The 21,372-nt window shown below is 41.5% G+C and overlaps 2 protein-coding genes across 3 annotated transcripts in view; both read left to right on the forward strand.

Annotated features, from left to right (window-relative positions):
- Positions 1 to 12,255, forward strand: part of tead3a (TEA domain family member 3 a) — a 20,146-nt gene extending 7,891 nt beyond the window's left edge. The window contains exons 4-14 of the mRNA XM_062542032.1: positions 2,898 to 2,962; positions 3,600 to 3,662; positions 5,985 to 5,996; positions 7,031 to 7,159; positions 7,432 to 7,475; positions 7,618 to 7,682; positions 7,869 to 8,005; positions 8,336 to 8,509; positions 8,691 to 8,834; positions 8,965 to 9,117; positions 9,443 to 12,255. Coding sequence (XP_062398016.1) covers positions 2,898 to 2,962; positions 3,600 to 3,662; positions 5,985 to 5,996; positions 7,031 to 7,159; positions 7,432 to 7,475; positions 7,618 to 7,682; positions 7,869 to 8,005; positions 8,336 to 8,509; positions 8,691 to 8,834; positions 8,965 to 9,117; positions 9,443 to 9,556 — 1,100 coding nt within the window. The 3' untranslated portion in view covers positions 9,557 to 12,255. The remainder of the gene's footprint in view (positions 1 to 2,897; positions 2,963 to 3,599; positions 3,663 to 5,984; positions 5,997 to 7,030; positions 7,160 to 7,431; positions 7,476 to 7,617; positions 7,683 to 7,868; positions 8,006 to 8,335; positions 8,510 to 8,690; positions 8,835 to 8,964; positions 9,118 to 9,442) is intronic.
- Positions 12,256 to 13,043: 788 nt separating this feature from the next.
- On the forward strand, positions 13,044 to 20,842 carry smpd2a (sphingomyelin phosphodiesterase 2a). 2 transcript variants are annotated; one of them, XM_062540106.1, is made up of 11 exons: positions 13,044 to 13,370; positions 13,770 to 13,923; positions 15,133 to 15,229; positions 15,481 to 15,557; positions 17,115 to 17,208; positions 17,804 to 17,893; positions 18,039 to 18,121; positions 18,424 to 18,556; positions 18,899 to 19,003; positions 19,163 to 19,334; positions 19,687 to 20,842. In XM_062540106.1, exons 2-11 carry the CDS (start codon positions 13,874 to 13,876, stop codon positions 20,169 to 20,171), a joined length of 1,386 nt encoding a protein of 461 aa, XP_062396090.1. In that variant the 5' UTR covers positions 13,044 to 13,370; positions 13,770 to 13,873; the 3' UTR covers positions 20,172 to 20,842. The 2 variants fall into 2 exon arrangements, with proteins under 2 accessions (XP_062396090.1, XP_062396091.1); XM_062540107.1 differs by having other exon boundaries at positions 13,840 to 13,923.
- Positions 20,843 to 21,372: the final 530 nt, after the last annotated feature.

Raw genomic sequence — 21,372 nt, forward strand, 5'->3', positions numbered from 1 at the left:
GAGGGTCGAGTGAGGCTGCTTTAGTCAGACCCCCGGGCTTAGAGAATGATCTCTGTGTTTGTGTTACAGGTGCTTAATTACTTACTTATGGATTTACCTATCAGGCTCTCTCGCTCTTTCTTTCTCACTTTCATATATATATATATATATATATATATATATATATATATACAGTATATATATATATATATGAGAGATATGTATAGATGCATATACATACACACACACACACATGCACATGCAAATCTCTCTCTTGTTTGATTTCTACCTACTTTTTTCCTTCATATATCCAACTGCGTATTTATCTACCAGCCTACATATTTTCTTATGACTAACTTCCTACATATTTACCATCTATCTTGTCACTACCTGCTGGTATTTTAGTGCTCCTAATTAAGTCCACCTGCCATGACAGCGAGCCTGTTATCCACATCAGCTCTTATGCTCAGGGTGCTTCACATCAGCTTAACAGCTGCTCTCCTCTCCCTGGTCTGATCGTGCTCTCGCTCACAATCTTTTCGTGATTTAGAGTAGCTGTGTGATTAGGCCAATTATCCCATGTGTTTTCTCTCAAGCAACTTAGTGTGTCGCGGAGGCCACGGAGTGTCACGAAAGCCGGAGTACTGTTGCTACTTTGCATACCCCAGGGAGTTGAACCCCTCGACCTCTCAGTAGTGCCCTATTGACTACACCCGGCAAGATAAAAGTGTTTTCAGTGTTGCTGCTGATTGTAATTGAGGGTGTGGCTGTTTTTGTGGTGGTGGTAGTAGGCAGTGGTTAAATGGAGAGCCTCTTTATTGTCAGACCAAGAGGTTGGTTAACATGGAGGCGATGGGCTACTTGGAATGAGCGGAACGCTGGGGGCACAGAGTCGGGCGTGGCTGTGTCCCTGCCGAAAAGGGGTCATGGAAAGAACAGGGCAAGATGACACTACTAGTATTTTGGAGGGGCATGAAACCAGACGCTGTTTAATGGGAGGTGAACATTTTGATTTGACCACAGGTATCAAAACAAACCCTTTTCAAAACAGGACGCAGAGTTAATGATAGCTGTCCTCTCCTTTGTCCTTTGCTGTGAAAAGGACTTATTTAGTGCCTTTGTGCAAAAAATCTAATACAAACTTAATTATATAACAAAATTAAGTTAAACTGCAAATCAAATATTAGAAATACATTGAAACTGATGCAATAGTTCTGTATCAGTGGGGAGTAGAATCAGGAATTTAAACCACATTGCATCTGATGTAATAGCTCTGTATTAGTTTGGAGTGGAATTGGTGTAGAATCTAAATGATATGGAATGCATACATCATCCTGTCAGGTCACCCCCGTTTGCTGCGGAACAGGAAATACAGCTGGAGTTGTGTCCCGTGGACTCGTCAGGGAGCTCTCCGTGCCATTAGCGAAACTTTCCAGACTTTTGATTTCCACTGTGCTCAGCACCTTAAAGTGTCCCAGACAGACGCACTGGGCTGAGAGTAGCCCTGGCCAAACTGCTTTAGCCCTTTAGCTGCTCTGCCACATTGTAAAAGCTGTGATTTGTACGGCCTTTTTTTGTTGTTTTTGTTGTTATACAGGACTGGCCAACTGGAGGGGTGTGTTGAGGATCACAGACTTTTGGAGGGAGTGTGTGTGTGTGTGTGTGTGTGTGTGTAGTGTGCATGTGGGTGGGTGGGAGGGTGGGAGGGGGGGTGGGTGTGTGTGCGTGTGTGTGTCTGTGTGTGTGTGTGTGTGTAGTGTGCATGTGGGTGGGTGGGAGGGTGGGAGGGGGGGTGGTGATGGTGGTGTTGAGGGGGGAGAATGAGAGCAGCCATTTGGTTGTCAGTGTGTGTGGGGGTGCGGAGAAGATTCACGACCACAACTTCACAGCTGTTTCCAAGGTCAGGCGCGATCGAAGAGAGCTCCCAGTGAGTGTCGGCGTCGAGTCCAACTTCCAGACGCTGTTTTCCCTCCATTTCTCCATCTTGTTCCTCTTTCGCAGCAGGACAGACGTGCACTCTTCACATGGCAAGGCTGCGTATCTTTCATAGAAAGAAAATCTTTGGCACCGGCCACTCAGACACCCAGACATACTCGCCGGTAATGGGAGAGTGTGGTCCAGTCTCTCGTCATGGTTTTTAGAGTCACCACCCGTATCACCTGACCTATCTGTTACTCAGATTCACCACAGCCTTGATTTTTCAATAGTCTATTAATAGCCAGATGGTGGCTCGACTCCCCGTCTTCCTCAGCCTGGTTTGATGCAATAACATGGCCGTCCAAAACAATTTTTTATGAGCCTGTAGAGCTGCGTGTGGCAGTGAATTGATATTCAAGAAAGGTTATGATTGGTGTAGCAGTCTCGGAATACGTCATGTCTCAAAATCATTACCGTAATAAATGCTACCGTTCTTATTCAGTCTGTTTTTGTTGAACAAACTCTGAAAAAGTGTCATGCTAATGGAATTCAGAAAATACATAATATCTGACCAGATATGTTGAATGCTCAGGAAAGCAAATACAGTTTAGTGGCAGGAAAGGGTTTGTTTTTAGTGAATTAAATCATTTGTAAGTGGAAAACCACAACTTCTCAGATCACTGATATGTTCTTGCTGAGTCATTATAAAATAGGCCCACCATTTATTTTTCACAGTAGACACACACTACAGGCTGAAACACAGACTACTTCAAACACAGAGTGCAGTGTAACTTGTCAGAGATTAATTATCTGCTCAGAGAGGGTGTCTTCCGTTCCTTTTCAGTCAAACAACCATTCATTCTTTCTGCCTCTGTAATACACACAAATGCCAAAGAGGCTTTGAAAGACTCTGTAGTTTAGTATTGTGTCTAGCGCCATCATCTGGTCTTGACCTTAAAGTGCATGTGGCTCAACTCTGCTTTTCTTTTTATGTTTTGCAGGTCGCAATGAGTTGATAGCAAGATACATTAAGCTGCGTACTGGAAAGACAAGGACAAGGAAGCAGGTGAGTTTGACTACTGAGCATCATGTTATTGGCAAATTAAGGAAAAGTATTATGCACATAAAGTTTGATTATTTTTAATCGAAAACTCATTTGTGTTTACCTCACAAATAATCAGTCATAAACCGTGTATGGAAAGTTCAAGTAAAAGTTGATGTGCGTTATTAGGTTAAGTTAACACAACTGTCCTTACTAATGAATATTACCTAATCATTGTCACCTATAGGCTATTGTATCATGTTACTATGTTAAGTCAACATTTATGTACTGTATGTTCTAGGCTTTACTATGTCCATGTAGTGCTGTATGAAACCAGCTGTGTTGACACTGAGTTAACTTGCTATGAAGATGAGCATTTTTAAATGAACTATTATGTTCTCTCGGTTCAACATCTATCCCCCTGTGTCACCTACCTCAGGTGTCTAGTCACATTCAGGTGTTAGCGCGGAAGAAAGTACGGGAGTACCAAGCTGGCATAAAGGTAGGGCTGACCTGCCACCTAGTGGCAAGGGCTTGAAGGGGCCTCTCTTTCCTCCTTGGTCACTCCTCTTCCTGTTACTTTCTCTCTCTCTCCCGCTCTTTCTCTCTCTTTTCTTTCCTTTCCCTGCCTCTCTGTCCTCCTCCACTCTTTCCTCTGCAGGTCTCTAGCCATTTGCAGGTTCTTGCGCGGAGAAAGTCACGCGAGATTCAGTCAAAGCTGAAGGTATGCGCTTGTCTGCAGGCTAATCGAAGGCTTCCAGTTGCTTGTGTCTGGGCTAACCGAGCTTGACTGCAGCAGGGCCTAACTAAAAATTTTTTTTTTTTTTAAAAAACAGTTGAATGCGTTGACGCAACAGTAAAAGCTGAGTTTAACCCATGCTTACATTTCATTGCTGAGATGGTTCATGTTAAGACCAGTAATTAACTTAAAAGAGGATACTACATTGTTCAGCATAGACCAATGCAAAATCACATAGAGACTGGAGGTAATTAGGATCATACATGTTACATACTGGCAAAGCTGTCTATTAATACCTTTTTAAAAAGTAGTCTAGAAATACGCTTTGAAAATGCTGCACTCTTGCATAGAGCTTTGGAGTAGGTTATGAAGACGTTGACTTAACCTGTGGCTGCCTGAATTGCTTTGACTTGCATGCAATGCCTCATGACCTTGTTATGTAACCTGTGTGTGTGTGTGTGTGTGTGTGTGTGTGTGTGTGTGTGTGTGTGTGTGTGTGTGTGTGTGTGTGACTGTGTGTGACTCTGTGTGTGTGTGAGTGTGTGTGTGTGTGTGTGTGTGTGTGTGACTGTGTGTGTGTGTGTGTGTGTGTGTGTGTGTGTGTGTGTGTGTGTGTGTGTGTGTGTGTGTGTGTGTGTACACATACCTGAGAGTTCATTCCTGTGAGTCACTTATCTGTGCTGCTGCCAGCTGGCTGGCTGTACTGTGCTGTGCCACACACTAACACTCACCTCCTAACTCCTCGAACTTATTCGAGCCCTACACATCCTCCTGTACTTTTCCTATAGATCCCATGCCCTCTGTCCTTCATTGTTTCATGATTCCACATCGTCATCATCTCAGATTTGATCTACCTGTTTATTTCAACTGTTTACTGATACCCCTGCAGTCATTATTAAGTGTATTACTCAATATAATAACACTCACCAATTTATTTGTTGTGTTGTTTGAGCATTCATCTACGGTATTGGAGAGATCAACCATAACCCAGAATAACACATTGTAAACACATTGCATTTCGCAAGTCCTTTTTCATTTCTGCTTACCAGCAATTCACTTTTTACATTAGCTAATATTCACATTTTAATTTCATACTACATAATTAAATGGCTTATGACAGTGTGGTCTTCAAACTATCCATAGTGGTCAGCAAGCAGATGTGGTAAAATATCATATTTTATATCAGTTTCTCACTCCGACCATATGCCACTCCAAAGCAAAGTTGTCAGTGTGTATGTGAGTTGTTTGTTTAGTAGTCCTGGCAGACTTCAACTATCTGCCAGTTTTGTGACACTGTCTATGTAGCTATGCTAGATTACACTTACAATTTATGTGAAAAATGATCGGCATGACTGGTGAAAGAGAGCGTGGAATACAATTAGCTGACTGGCATCAAACCATCAAGACCGAGTCTGTTAAAAGTGAAACCTTTTCCAAGACATGCTGGAAATGGTTCAGTATTGTGTGGTATATTGCTGAAGGACTTTTGGGGTCCTTCTTATATTTAGGGAGTTACATAGTCATGGAGTTTATTTATTTATTTATTTATTTATTTGTTTGTTTGTTTGTTTATTTTGATAAGTGGTCCTCAGTCTGAAAAGTTTGAGAAACAATGGCTTAACATTTTGAAAATTAATTCGTTTTGATAGTCTTCTATAACCATGTAAATTAGATATGTTTGTATTCTGTACTAAAACCACCAGTACAAAGGTATCATGGAATTGTAGACCTACTATAATTGTATATATATATATATATATATATATATATATATATAGGCTATATATATATATATATATATATATATATATAATGATATCTTCCCTCTTGAGATTTGTATTTGAATCTGAATTTCAGCAAAGATACCATTAAGACCAGTTAAATGATTAGTAGTGCATAGTGTTTCTTACATAGTTTAGGTCCTAGTTGTTTCATTTGATCTCATGACATAAAGACTGTAGTACTTGTCAATTGTATACAGCATTATGGCTACAGTCTATAGGCCTGCCAGACAGCATTACAACCTGAAGACTCATTCAGTAACGTTGTTGACTTAAATTAAAGCTGGATCATTGGACACAATGACAGACAAGACATATTCTACAAAGTGTGTATGGCAAAGCGTTACTTCTGCTCAAGTAAAACATTGTACAAATATCCAAGCACCATCAACAAAGTCACTCTTATCAGTATCCATTAATCATACACTTCACAGAATAGAAAAACAAAAGCACACATTTCTACCCAGAAATACTCAGCTATCTATGACTTTATCACAATAATGTTTTTTTCTTTCCTTTAATTTAGGCCATGAACTTGGTAAGTGGTGTTGCTTTTGAATAGCTTTGCCTGTTTTGCAGCAGTATGACCTCGGCAAATATGAAATGGCTGTTCCTGCCGCTATAGGATTAATGAGAGCTTCTGGCTTGGCTTCTGCTTGCCCTGTGCTCTACATGCTCCTCATAGGGGACTCCTAACTGTACCACACCTGAGAGAGAACTACAACCAGTTTGGTTACTTATGAGCTGTTCCAAAGGGGAACAGGAGGGTGCGGTGGTTTCAGAACTTGTCGAGTGAAACTGTCAGTGTGTGTTTTTTTTGTTGTTTTTTTTACAATACAATACACACTACTTACTAAGATGGGAGTTAAACTAGATGGAGGCCTTCAGGGCATGGGACCTTTAAGAGGCCTTAGCAGACTGTGAGCGCTGCCAACTGCAACAACAACAAAACACTTTTAGAAAAACTTTACATTTCCCCACTGATTCACTTGATATGAAACCATCTCAGCATATGAAAGGAGTAAAGGTACTATCACATATTTATACTGTATCACATATCTGCCATTGGTTTTGACAGAACAAATAGGATGATAACTCTCCGTGTTGGACACATAGAAGTACGACACTACGACTACTACTTAAATCTCTGGTGTTGGTTAAAATTAAAGAATTTGAATGCTTTGGCTGTGACCTGAATTCTCATATCGCTGTAAACTTGACCAAATATCCTGAAATGCTTCTACTTCTGCAGACACGCTCTCTGCCTTTTATGTTTCCATGTCTCACACCCTTACCATCTTTGGTGTATTACACATTCACCTCTATTTCTTTATAACCAGACATTCCACCTCTTTGCATAGTGTATTTGCAAGTTCTTAACTTGCATTGGTGCTTGACACGATTAACATGAGAAGCATGTTGTCTTTCCCTTTTTTGTATGCTAAGCTAAACACTGTATTTTCAAGTATGTAAATGGATTTATACATTAGAACTGTTTAAGGGTACTTGAGCATACCATTTTGGAGCTCAGGGAAGCCTTGACCTTCTTTCTTCTTTCTTCACCTTCCTCAGGACCAGGCTTCCAAAGACAAGGCCCTGCAAAGCATGGCCGCTCTGTCCTCGGCTCAGATCGTCTCGGCGAGCGTGATGAAGAGCCAGCTGGCCCACATGTCCCAGCCCCCTTACCCCCCACCTACCCGGGTAAGAACGGTCATATTCACCAGCTTTAGAAGTCCATCGTCATAACAATCTTAAGCCGTATTCCAATGGCCTATTTTAGTATATGGACATTCTGTTGACAGTGACGTCTATGTGGTATCTTTTGGTTTTGTGAAGTAAAGTAAGGGTTAGAATTAGGCTTTTAGGTTACTCTAAATGACAGTTGCTATGCTTATTGACCAGTCAGTACTGTAGTAATAGTTTGTGAAAGTCATATCTTATAATATGTGTCTACTGTATGTTCTAATCTCCAGTTTTGGCCTGGCCCCATCCCAGGACAACCTGGACCTTCTCAGGAGTAAGTCTATTCACAATATTTTCATATTTTCATATTTTTTTTTAATGTAGCCTACCTCCCCAGTAGGTATATGACATGTAGGCTAATGTTTTAATAGGCGTCTGTAAAATGTTTTTCTCAACAGTCATCTTCTCTGTTGCAGCATCAAACCATTCGCACAAAGCCCGTATCCCAACCTACAACCCCCTGTGCCCACACCTATATCAAGTGAGTGCATCTCTCACAGTACAGTACAGTCTTACAGTATAGTAGTACAGTATAATAGTTTCCTAGTCACACGCGGACACACGGACACATTTGAATCTAACAAAACGATTTTATATGGATATGTCACTGTACTCCAATGGGACTGCGGGTCATCATCAGTGTTGTTCTCTGTCACGACTACTGTAGGTTACGAGCCTTTATCCACTCCACTCCCTCCGGCGGCGACAGCAGTACCAGTGTGGCAGGACCGGACCATCGCCTCATCCAAACTGCGTATGCTTGAATACTCTGCCTTCATGGAGGTGCAGAGAGACCCTGACACAGTAAGCCATCACCATCATCATGGCCATGATTGAGCAGTCCTCCCTCTCCTTCTTGCAGCATTCAGAACTCTAACAAAAAATTTGACTGCGTGTTGATTAATGCATTGCCTACATAGTGTTGGCAGTTGACTTACCTCATGTAGTTGTATTGCCTTCTAAATAGCTTTAGTGGACAAAATGATGAGCCTTGACTTAGAGTACAGAATAAACAAGTTGAAATGGTCCTTTGACATTTTTAATGAAAAAGCTACTTAACCATCCCGCCATTTGTCAGCATCATGTCAGATATCCAGCTTCACCAGTTAAAATGTTCCTCTTCTCCTTCCACAGTACAGCAAACACCTTTTTGTCCACATTGGGCAGACGAACCCCTCTTACAGTGACCCCCTCCTGGAGGCTGTGGACATTCGGCAGATTTATGACAAGTTCCCTGAGAAGAAAGGAGGGCTGAAGGAGCTTTATGAGAAAGGACCACAAAACTCCTTCTTCCTTGTTAAGTTTTGGGTGAGTGTCAGTGCGAGCACCTCTTTGCTGCCCCCATCAGGCATGGATGCACTCTTACATATAACTAGCAACATGATCCAGTTCTCTCCCTACATAAACAATGAACAAATAAACATTGATGTCAGACTCTATGCTGCTGTGCCCCTAATAATAAATGTCAAAATATAACTATCTACTTCAGGCCGATCTAAACAGCAGTGGAATCCAGGATGGTCCAGGCTCCTTCTACGGTGTCAGCAGTCAGTACAGCAGCTCAGAGAACATGACTATCACAGTCTCCACAAAGGTCTGCTCCTTTGGGAAACAAGTGGTGGAAAAAGTGGAGGTAAGAGCAAGACATATCCTTCCATCTGTGTACAAGTTGCACATATTTTTTCATTTTTTTAAATCGAAAAAACAAAACCCTTCCCTAGAGTCTGTGTGACATTGTGTTTTCATTGGCATGGTCCCATCAGACGGAGTATGCTCGCATGGAGGGTGGGAGGTATCTGTATCGGATCCACCGCTCACCCATGTGTGAGTACATGATCAACTTCATCCACAAGCTGAGGCACTTGCCTGAGAAGTACATGATGAACAGTGTGCTGGAGAACTTCACCATCTTACAGGTAATGTCCATGCTCAGTTATTGGCCATGATAGAAATGTCAGAATACATAATATAGCCTACAGTATGTCCATGGAATGATATAACTTAGTTAATCAGACTTAAAGTCTCACACACTCAGGTCTGTATCAGTTGTATTTTGACACAAAAATGAAAATAAATGAAATACATGGAAATTAAAAAGAAATTCAATATGACAACAACTCAGTACATTTTTGAGGTAGTACAACTATTTGAATTATACTGTAGTTAGATGACTGAAGGCAAAGCCAGTGCAGGTGTAGGCTACTCTAGTCTGATGGAATGTATTTTCTGTTCTCTTTCTAGGTTGTGACAAATCGAGACACCCAGGAGACCCTCCTGTGCATAGCTTTTGTTTTTGAAGTGTCTACGAGTGAGCATGGGGCACAGTACCATGTCTACAGGCTTGTAAAGGACTAATGCTCCCCAAGCAATGGGCCACGGGCCTACCGGACTGGAATCTAGCTCCTCTCCTTATAAACTGCTTTCGGAGCAGTTACAAAAAACCAAACAAACACAGAACACAAAGGGATGCCGAGCTCCGACAACGCTGACATAGAGTGAAGCTGCCAAGAAAAAAAAAATGAAAGTGTGTATATTTTATAGAACAGTGGGTATTTTTCTATGAAAATCACTGCAGGTTTTGTAAAATAGGAACTTTATAAAATGGAAGAAAAGCAAAAAGGCAAGCAATATGATGCACTATGTTGTGTAAGGGCAATTTTTTATAAACCTATTTAAGTGTTTGAAACTCGCATAAAAGGTTGAATTGGTCTCATGCCTTAAATGGAGATATGTTTTTAGGGATGTTGCTTCTTACTTTTTTCATATGGAATGCAGAATTGAAATAGTGACGTGATTTTGTTTTTGTAAGAGGGTAATTTATGTTCTTTGTTATGATTTAGAGTCTGGGTAGTAGATGGACAAAAGGAAACTCTGACAGCACATTTCGATGAGTTGCTCTCTCCTCAGACGTTCAGTCTGGAGTTTGAGAATAGGCAGTTGGCATGCTGATGTCATTAGCTATCCATTCGGGCAATCTCTGGTGTAAAGTGCGAAAGACTTGAGTTTCCTGCCAAAATGTTCCACTACCTCCTAACTTCAGACAGAGTGTACACTTTGAAGTGGTTCATAGACTTTTTTGGAGGAAAACCATGTTGACCTTGATTGTGCGATGGACAGAAACGAAGGTACGTGTTACAGTAAGATAGGATGCAGTGAGATTTTATTGGTGTGTTGTTGTCCGCATCAGTGCAAAAGGGCAGCAGGTTGTCACTAAGTGACAACATGTCAGTTACAGTACATAGGGTTCTTGTCTCTTTTTTTTTTAAGCTTGACGTCTTTAACCATTATTGTTTTAACTGCAAATGTGTCAGGTGACTATTTCTACCTCCTGGTGTTGTGTATTTACTATGCATGGCTGTAAAGGCCTTCTCATCATCATCATCATCAACAACAACATCAACACAGCTGTTTGTCTGCCAGGAGCCGTAATCGGAGCCTGAAGCCTCATGTTTTCCTTTGAGGGTTATTGTATCAGCTTTGATGTGGGCACTGTGAATTTCTAACCAGGGTTTGTGAAATACACAAAAGAAATTGACAAGCCACTGTCCTTGGGAACATTCAAAACATTTGTCAAATTGGGTGTCAGTGGAGACATGATTATAAAAGTAGAATTGAACAAAGTACAACAAATGGAAGTACAATGAAAGATTTATTTGAAAGTTTCCAAATTGTGTTCTAGGATTGAACAAGTATCATATATTATGATACACTATTTTCTCTCTGCCAGTTCCTGAATTTGACACAGAAAAAAAAGTATTATTGTTTTTTTTGTTTTTGTTTTTTGTTTTTGTTTTTTTGTTTTGTTTTATTTTTTCAGTGTATTTTTTTTACAGTACCCTAAATGTGCAAAGGCACTGTACACAACATTGACCTGTTTAGCATAATGTACAGTGCTGTGCAAATGTTTTAGGTACTTGTAAACATAGGGAAGCTTTGAAAAATAATATTGATATTTTTTACTTATCAACTAATATGATAGAGTGCAGTAGTACAGTAAACAAAACAAACAAACAAAAATCAAATAAAGTCAATATTTGGTGTGACCTTTTTAAACCAGCATCATTTTACCTGGGTAAAGGTTTGCAATGTACTTGGCAGGTAGGTTGTATCAAGCGTTTCGCCACAGTTTTTCAGTGATTTGTTGATTCTTCCTTGTCTCTTCATGCAATCCCCAAGTTACACTGGTTTCTCATGTCCTTTCATTTTTGTTTCTGCAATGATTTGCAACTTTGTATGCCAAATGTATGTCTCACTGGAATATATTAAAAAGGTAGTCAATCTATGAAAATTGACACACAAATTCTAAAAATGATAGAAAATAAGACAGATGTTTTGTGAAACTAAAAAGTGCCTAAACTTTTTGCACAGTACTGACACCAGTGTCAACTACCCTATGGGTGGGTCCCTGAGAAGCACTCAGGGTTGTTCACAAGTGTGACTTGACATAAGATATGTTGTTCTTTACTGAAGAAAAAAAACAAAACAAAAGTTAGATGTCTCTAACCTATGTTTATTGTGGGCCACAAATGTATCAAGGTATGGCTATTTGTTTTCCATTTCTGTGGCTCAGTGAGATTATTATTGTTGTTGTGCTTCAGCCCAGAGCTGAATGAAACACCCTTACGTTTGTCAGCTTTTAAAGGCCTTATTTCTCCAGAAAGTATCATGTCTATTCACCATGTAAGGTCAACCCTAGAGTGACTAAAACAATACTATACTAAACCAGAAATAGCCTAGGATGGGCCCTCTGTGTACTATCATAAATTAATGACCACACTTTGTCAGTCTAACAATTTAATTTTGAAACTCTGGATTTAAGCTATTACGTCAGTGTATTTTTCCTGTGTGATGTTGCATTCAACATGGTCTAGCTGTTGCCCATTTTGTATATTTTTTTCATTTACCATTTAATTTTTGCCTTCATGCATTGGTGCTTTCAATACCATTGGTACTCTTTTGTTTATATTTTGAGGGTGGTAACATTAAACTGCGTTTTTTGTTGATATACCAATAAAATTGCATGGCTCGATTGGGCCATTGTTTGCTGGCAACACTCAAAATTGTTGGTCATTCTATCAAGTCAGCTGAATACAACCAAGGCTATCTAATGCCTGTCAATGACAGGCATAGCCTACTGTTTGCGTTTTATTGACATCATGGTGTCATCGTTATTAACCTTCTGAATGTGAAAATGAAGAGTGATCTCATGCAAAACAACGTCAAAAGAGTCTCAGCTTTGTAAGTCATGAATGTTATGATATGACTCTCTGTGTGTGTGTGTGTGTGTGTGTGTGTGTGTGTGTGTGTGTGTGTGTTTGTGCACACCAGTTGGCTGTAACGGACAGGGCCCAAATTAGCAAACTGACTCCAAAATCATCAAATGAGAGGTGGGGTGAGATAGATACCATACTACAGTTGACTCATGTTTGAAAACGACATAAAGTAATTACGGTTGATTTGGTGGGCTATTCTGAATTGTAGCCTAATCTACCAGTTTAACACGTGGAAATAGGATATGCGTTTTGCGCACGTAAACAGTAGTCCTGTGATAACTATCCTTAAGTGTAATCGATTCATCAACCATCCACAGGGCGTCTGTGAATATGCGTAGCCCTAAGCAATAATCGTGTTTTGGTTTGTAGACCTTACACATGTTGGTACATTTCCATATTGCCATTTTTGACGAAAACGTAGTGCACATTACCACACTTCCGAATCGTGTTGGCTTAACTTCATGAAGTAAGTTTTAGCCAGCAATTTCGTAGCAAGCGCATGCTCCCAAAATGTCATGCGCAGTGCGCACTCCGCAGCACCTGCAATGAAACATAGGATGTGGATTTGAGAGGATGTTGGTGAAGCTGTATCCAGACAAGTACGATGCAGCTAAACCAAAACAAACGAAGATAAGGTTGGCGACGGTCGCATGGAGATCGAATTTGGACTTCGGTTACAGCGGCGAAGGTTTACAAGGTGTCACGCGCAGGGGTTGTAGCGAAACTTGTTTTAGCCTCTATCCTAAATTGCGTGTCCGTCCGGTCTCGAGCATCCCTCTTACGTCAGTGCTGTCCAGTAAGCGCTCTAGTGTTTGTAAGTGCACGCATAGGCTTCATAGGCGAGTTCCGTTTTGTTAAATAGAAGTCGTTGTATCTGGATACTTCCTACCAATAAGGTAAATCTCTTTCAGTATTTTGTCTGTTTTCTGTTTTTCCTAAATTGATTATTGTCTGCCAAGGTCATAGCAGTTCTGCAGTTCTGTTGGGAAGGATTAAAAAGCTCCACCTACAAATTTGATGATGGAATGTGTGTGGTGTGTGTGTGTGTGTGTGTGTGTGTGTGTGTGTGTGTGTGTGTGTGTGTGTGTTCACTCTTATCCCTGTCAGCAGGCTTATTTTGTGTGTGTGTGTGTGTGTGTGTGTGTGTGTGTGTACACCCGCGTGCGCATGTGTATGTGCGTGTGTGTGTGTGTCTGTGTGTGTGTGTGTGTGTGTGTGTGTGTGGGTGGGTGGGTGGGTGGGGGTGTTGGGCAGGCGGGCTCTTTCCCTCCAACTGACCACTGCTGCTGCACCAGTGTCCTGGTTGTGCTGAGTGTTATATGCAGGCAGTAGTAGCTGACTCGAGTTGGGACGTTGTTTCTTCAGCTGTGCCCTGAGTGTCCTTGAACTGTGCATCAGCATGTCAGCTCAGCGGTCAGTCAAACTGCGTCTCTTTTCCCTCAATTGCTGGTAAGTGTAGTAGTTTTGGTCATAATGCGTATTTGTTGTTGTTTGTCCACTCACCCCAGCTTTCTAGCTCGGTTTCTCTCTCCCCCTCTCTCCCTCTTCTGTCTCTCTCGTCCTCTTGTTGTCTATGTGATTGCATGTGAGCGTGTTTCTTAGTTTTTTTAGTTTAACAGTAATTTTAACTGTTGTTATAACCGATTATTTGGAATATTTACATTCACTCCTAGTGTGATTCAGTGTTGGTGCATAACAACGTATCTGCATGTTAAATAAGGCATTGAATGACGTGTCTTAAACCTTTTGACAGGGAGTAATAGGTTGTCAGTGCTGAGGACGCTATTATTTTCCTGATATAACCTAGATAAAAACAGGAAGATGTAACTACACGTTTTTAGCTGAGAGCAAAACTGTGCCGCTTTAGTCAGCACTCAGCACTCCCACGTCACATGATGTGAGGTCTGGGCCTCCCAGTGAGCTGATGGCTGCATTGTCAGCGCTGTGTTCTAGAACTCCGGAGAAGAGGTCAAACAATTCAACCTGGAAAACAGTGGTCCCATCTGTGACAAAGCCTAGACCATGTTGTGTCATATGTCTGATGGTCTGTACTCTCAAGAGTACCAGAATCTGTTTTGACCGATACGATCGACTGTCATTGAACAATCAGTTTTGTGTGTGTGTGTGTGTGTGTGTTGTGTGTGTGTGTGTGTGTGTGTGTGTGTGTGTGTGTGTGTGTGTGTGTGTGTGTGTGTGTGTGTGTGTGTGTGTGTGTGTGTGTGTGTGTGTGTGTGTGTGTGCATGTTGAGTACAGTGTCTGTGTAGTTTGCTGATCTAGATGTTATACTCATCATCACTTTGCTAAAATGTTAATAGATGTTCTCAAGAAATGCCATCTCATGCTTCTAAGACAGAAGAACCCTGCTATATGTTGGATCCCATTCAAATAATCAAAAGTCCTAGATGGTATTACCCAGCCAGCCCTAAATATAAAGTTACTGCATGCACTTGTTTGTCTCAACGGGTGGTGTCTGGTTTTGTGTGTGTGTTTGTGTGTGTCTGTGTGTCTATGTGTGTGTGTGTCTGTGTATGAATGATTCTATGCATGACTCTCTCTCTCCTGTCATCTCTCTATGTATGCATGTGATGTGATGTATGCATGAGTGAATGTGTACGAGTGTTTTCATACTCACACAAAAACACTGGTGTCATCCTCAGGGGAATCCGCTACCTCAGTCGCCACTGTTCTCAGCGCTACCAGATGATTGCCGAGCTGCTGGACAGAGAGCAGCATGACATCGCACTGTTACAGGAGGTAGAGTATGTCAGATCAGCACATCCCATAATGAGGTACCCCCCTGCAGTGTCCACTCCTTAAGAGTGGTCAATCAGACACAGCTACAGCAACTGCGACATTAGAGGCCTTTCGCTTTGACAGCGTCTGTTTGGGCTGTCATGCTACAAGACAAGATTTGTCATGAAACCAATGAGACCATTGTCTGGTTACCATGTCCCATGTGTGCATGTTTGCCTTCTAATTTCATTCGTATTTGACATTGTTTGAAGGTGTGGAGCGAAACAGACTACCTCTACTTAAAAAGAACACTGGCTACCTCTCATCCTTTCACCCACTACTTCAGAAGGTATATTTTTGTTCATATTACTGTAGTGTATTTTCAAAACATTATTCTTTTTATTGACGTTGCATGTTGTGGAGATTGATTTGATAAGGCATAATTGATCATGTGTGCGTGTGTGTGTGTGTGTGTGTGTGTGTGTGTGTGTGTGTGTGTGTGTGTGTGTGTGTGTGTGTGTGTGTGTGGCGGGGGGGTTGGGGTTGTCTGAAGTCCATATTTGGGGTGAAAGCCTGAGGTGAACTTGGAGATGGTAGGGTTGGTGAGGTGCTAGCCCAGGCGCTCTCAAACTTCTTGAACTCTGCGGCCGGAGAGATTAATTCGGGGTAGTCAGACGTGACCTACTTCACAACCACTGTGTGAATGGAATGGAATTTATAAGTACAACTTGGTCTCAACTCAAAAGAAAACGGATCTTAAATCCTTTGCTGAACACACACACACACACACACACACACACACACACACACGTACACACGCATGCACGCACGCGCACGCACACACACACACACACACACACACATACAGTATTTCTTGGTATACACAGTGGGGAGAACATGTATTTGATACCATGCTAAAGTTGCCTAAAAAGAGGAATACAATACAATCATCATTTGACAATAGATCTTATTGCCTTAATTCCAAAAATCAAAATCAAACCGCTAAGACACCAATTTTCTTTGTGATTGAAGAATGTATGGCAAATAAATAAATGTTCTTTTTTAAATGCTAGTGGAAGGAAGTATTTGACCCCTATGTTAAATTCCCATAGGAGCAGGAGGAAGTTTTTATTTTTAAAGGCCAGCTATTTCATGGATCCAGGATATTATGCATCCTGATAAAGTTCCCTTGGCCCTTGGAACTAAAATAGCCCCACATCATCACATACCCTTCACCAGTTAGAGATTAGTTAGAGTTAGAGTTAGAGACTAGTTAGAGATTGGCATGGTGTTTTTTCCAGTTGGCCTATTAGCCTGTTTGATTTGCATTGAGCTCAATGAGCATCAAAGAGGCTAATAGGCCAACTGGAAAAAACACCATGTCAATCTCTAGCTAGAAGATGTATTTATTTACAATACATTCTTCGATCACAAAGAAAATTGGTGTCCTTAGCGGTTTGATTTTTACTCATTTCTTTTAATTAAAGCATTAAGATCAATTGTCAAATAGTGATTTGATGTTCCTCTTTTTAGGCAACTTTAGCATGGTATCAAATGCATGTCCTCCCCACTGTATAAGCTCAATAACTATGTCACTGAATACAAATAACTTCAACTGTGTGTGAATGTCATGTTTCAGAATGTACAGTATATATTTTATATGTAATATGTAATATTATATATTTATATCTTAGCACTACTGATATCATGTATGCTGTATGTTAATATTTCATATTTCAGTATAGTAGATTCAGTTTTTTCTCAGCCACATTATATTTGAAATAAGCAATATTTCAACAGAGATGGACTTATATAGTATTATATTTAGCTCAAGCTCACTGAAGCCTCTGAAAAATAGACATAGATTTAGTTTGTTTTCCTAGTAGTGCTTTTTGTTTATTTACAGTGGAGTCATTGGCAGTGGACTGGCCGTGTTTTCTAAGCACAGGATTCAGGATGCCCTGCTCTACCAATACTCTCTGAACGGCTATCCGTACATGGTGAGTACAGCACATACAGAGGGAGGCTGCTCGATATGGACACAAATATGCACATTTAGTGGTGAGATAAAGAATTGAGACTGAGACCTTCAGTATGATTCACCCAAATTATTGCAAATGTATTGCTTTCTTTTCATTTTTTTTTTCATTTTATTATTACTACTATTATTATTATTATTATTACTCTTTGCCCATCTATGCTTTTATCTGCTATTCCTGTTTGGTTTTTGTTTATGTAAAGCACATTGAATGACCTCTGTGTATGAAATGCGCTACATAAATAAACTTGACTTGACTTGACAAATGTTCATGATGGGTCAGACATACTTCAAGCCTTCAGACTATATCAGTACGTTTTATGATGAAGGGATAGAAACAAGTTTAGGTTTAGTTCCTAAGCTTTTGAGGATATTCGTATAACTCTTATGCAGCAGGCCCTGGGCCACTTCAGATGACTGGGCCCAGGAAAAGACCGAAACACACAGATTTTTCAGACTTTCATGGTGCAAACGACTAAGGTTTCGATGCACAGCTTCTTCCTCGGAGTCAACCGTTTGCGAAGTCGTACTGTATGTCTCTGTCATGTGTTTCTCAGATTCACCATGGTGACTGGTTCGGAGGCAAAGCAGTGGGCCTGGTTATTCTGAATGTCTGTGGAATGAGAGCCCACATCTATGTCACACATGTGAGTAACTGGATAGGTTTTCTCCTGCTATCTCTCTAGTCTAGTTGTTATGATGCAGAAAAATTGAATGTCCTGTCATCACTGTTTCCTCTATGGGATTATATATACTGTGAGGTGTTGATTTATATTGTGTAATGTATTGCAGTTGCATGCTGAGTACTGTAGGATGAACGACACCTACCTTCCCCATAGGACAGTGCAGGCTTGGGAGCTGCTCAACTTCATCCGGTAAGACATTTCTGTTCTAAAAATGTCCAACACATACAGAAACATATTAGGGTACTGTCAGTATTGTTTATTGTAATACATGCTGGTATATTAAGAGTGACTTAAATAGTAAGAAGACAAACGTTCAATGGTGTCAATATGTACGTAACTGACAACTTGACTGTGTGGTTAAACCTTCTCTCTCTCTCTCTCTCTCTCTCTGTCTCTCTCTCTCTCACTCTCCTTCTCTCTGTGTGTATCTGTGTGTGTGTGTGTGTGCGTGTGTGTGTGTGTGTGTTTGTGTATGTGTCCACCCTCTCTAGTCATACATCTGCTGATGCTGACTTGGTGATTTTGGGGGGAGACTTGAACATGCACCCTCAGGACTTGGGCATGCGTCTCCTCAGGGCTCACTCAGGACTCAGGGACTGCTACATGGAGACGGACACCTTTGACGTAAGTTCCTCTAGTCTACGTCATTAACATTCATTTAATTCATTTAGTGCTGAATATATTGTAATTTTGAACATGGCACAGTATTGTAATGATGGACAGTAATTTCCCGCACATAAGCCGCATTGTGTATAAGCCGCAGGACAGTGTTTTATGCAAGTTAAAAGAAATAAAGCCATATTAACTGCCCCCCTGTATTAACCTCATAGCTGAAGAGTAGATGCCATGTCATTCAACTGGTATACGTTATTTGTGCAAGGCTTATGTGCTTTACATAAAAGTTGATACTCAATTGTGTGTGCTAAGCTTCTCCGTCTGAATCATGATCATTATTATTCCCTCCAGGGTTGTGAAGATGGCATTACACTTATCGCTGATAACACCTTCACAAAAAAGAAAGATTTGCTTCCTTTTGAGAAAGGGATTCGCATCGACTACATTCTAATGAAGGTGGTGGCCTGTGAGGAATCTACATGAAACAACACAACAAATAATGATAAATATCTTAACCTTACACATTGTTATCTGATTAGCTGCATTGCATCAATTATGTTTGGTTGGCTGTTTGTTTTACTATTGAGTATATTTTCTTCATGATTTGTTTGCCAGGGCTCAAACAGTGTCTGTCTGAAATGTGAGTCCATGTCAACCACCAAGGGTTCAGTCCCTGGCAAGCCGTTCCCTTACTCTGACCACGAGTCCCTGACCTCTGAGCTCCTCGTCCAGCACACTGAGGGGATGGACAGAACCAGGGAGAGGCACAACGACTCCTCAGACACAGGTAGCCTTTTTTACATGACCCTCATGAGTCGTTGTCATTGTCGACAGTCATTGTCAACGACAGTCATGAGTCGTTGACAGTCACTGTCGTACATGATTTTAACATATGACGAATCTGTTTTGTGCAGGTATTTTACGTGACAGTCACCAGCCACAGTAAAACACACACACACACACACACACACACACACACACACACACACACACACACACACAAACAAACACAAAAACACATACCAGTACACACAAACAGGCACACACACACACACACACACACACACACACACACACACACACACACACACACACACAAACACACACACTCTGACACATCCTCTCTCCGCTCTCCCCAGGTGCCCCCGTGCGCGAGCTGGTGGAGGTGGTGAGCGAGGCGCGCGGCGTGGTCAAGGAGGGCTTCCGGCAGACGGAGCGGCTGCAGCTGATGGCCATGTGCCTGCTGGCCGTGGGCCTGGCCTTCCTGCTGCTGCCCGCCACCACGCTGCCCTGGCTCTCGCACCACAGCCACTGCGTGGTGTCCTACTCCCTGCTGGGCCTGCTGGGCGCGCTGGGCCTGGCCATGGTGGCGGCCGGCGCCCTGCTCTACGTGCTCTTCACCGCCCAGCTCAAGGCCCTGCGCGGGACCGAGGCCAGCATGAAGCTGGTCAGCGCCAACCTCCAGGAGAGGGACGGAGGCTGTCTGACGGAGGAGATCGGCGACGGCGATGGCGACGAGGAGGAGGAGGAGGCAGAGGCGGGAATCATGCCGTCGACGCCGCCACATTCGCCACACGGAGACGCGAGGTCCCAGCAGCCCACCCCATTGGACTGTGAGGAGTGACCGAAGCTCATTCTCCTGCGGATCCTACGGAAGTGGAGTGGGCTTATGTCCTGCTATGGAGAGGCTTCCACCTTCGCATGAGGGTGACGAACATCGAGAGAGACAGATCAAGGGTGGCACCATACACACCACTAGCTTCATGGAATGTGTCCTCTTTCAACCCCTTGCTTGTGCAAATGACTCCCTATGACTCCACTGAAGTCTGTAATATACTGAAAGACAGTGCCTAACACTCTTTTCTCACAAGTGTAAAACTAAACCAGTGTTAACTTTCTTTAGATAGACTGTAGTGTCAAGTGAATAGTGACATTTACATTGCATTACGTTGCAACTATAACAAGCGTGCTTTTTTAGCCATTAAAAATTTTTTTGTAGAAAATAATAATAAAAAATATATATTTAATTATTGCTGTCGATGGAGGGGGTGGGGGTGTCATTTTGTTACTGGGTGCAATTCTACAGAATGTCCACTAGATGGCACCTTTTCACACAATGTGGCCCTGTGTGACCATCCACTGGTTGTATCCATTTGATACATGTCCAGCTGTAGTTCTTCAAATATTCAATGTAAATTAATTGTTTCTTATGCATTGCACGAGACCACTTTTATTGATTCACTTGTCTGACAGTCTGAGTGATTTATTTTGTGGAAATGATGGTCTGCACACTGCAATGGCTCCAAAAAATAGTTTTTTATTATTTAAAAGGCAACGTTTCGATCAACAGATCTTCGTCAGGCTGTTGATCGAAACGTTGCCTTTTAAATAATAAAAAACAATTTTTTGGAGCCATTGCAGTGTGCAGACCATCACTTCCACTTTGACACGTGTTTTGTCTGGCACCTGCTTAAGAAAAATCTGTGGATGTGCGCACCATATGATTTATTTTGTATCACAGATGCATTCAGACTGGTATCTGATACCCATCTGTTGCTCTATCATCCAGGCAATACATGGAAATACCATTTTTTACAATCCCCCAGCTTAGGCTACACAACAGAAAGGGATAAGGGTTTAGGTTTTGAGTGTGATCTCTTAATATTTCCCCATCCTGTAATATATTTGATGTAGGCTGTCTGAAATAAAGTGTTACTTAGAACTTGACTCTGTGATCAACACAATGTGATCTTAGTAAAAAAAACATTGAAAGAAAAAAAAGATAGGCTAACCTTTACTGTCCTAGTGAATGCGATTTAAAGCCA

The sequence above is a fragment of the Sardina pilchardus genome, chromosome 7 (assembly GCF_963854185.1).
Source record: "Sardina pilchardus chromosome 7, fSarPil1.1, whole genome shotgun sequence".
NCBI classification, from domain to species: Eukaryota; Metazoa; Chordata; class Actinopteri; order Clupeiformes; family Clupeidae; genus Sardina; species Sardina pilchardus.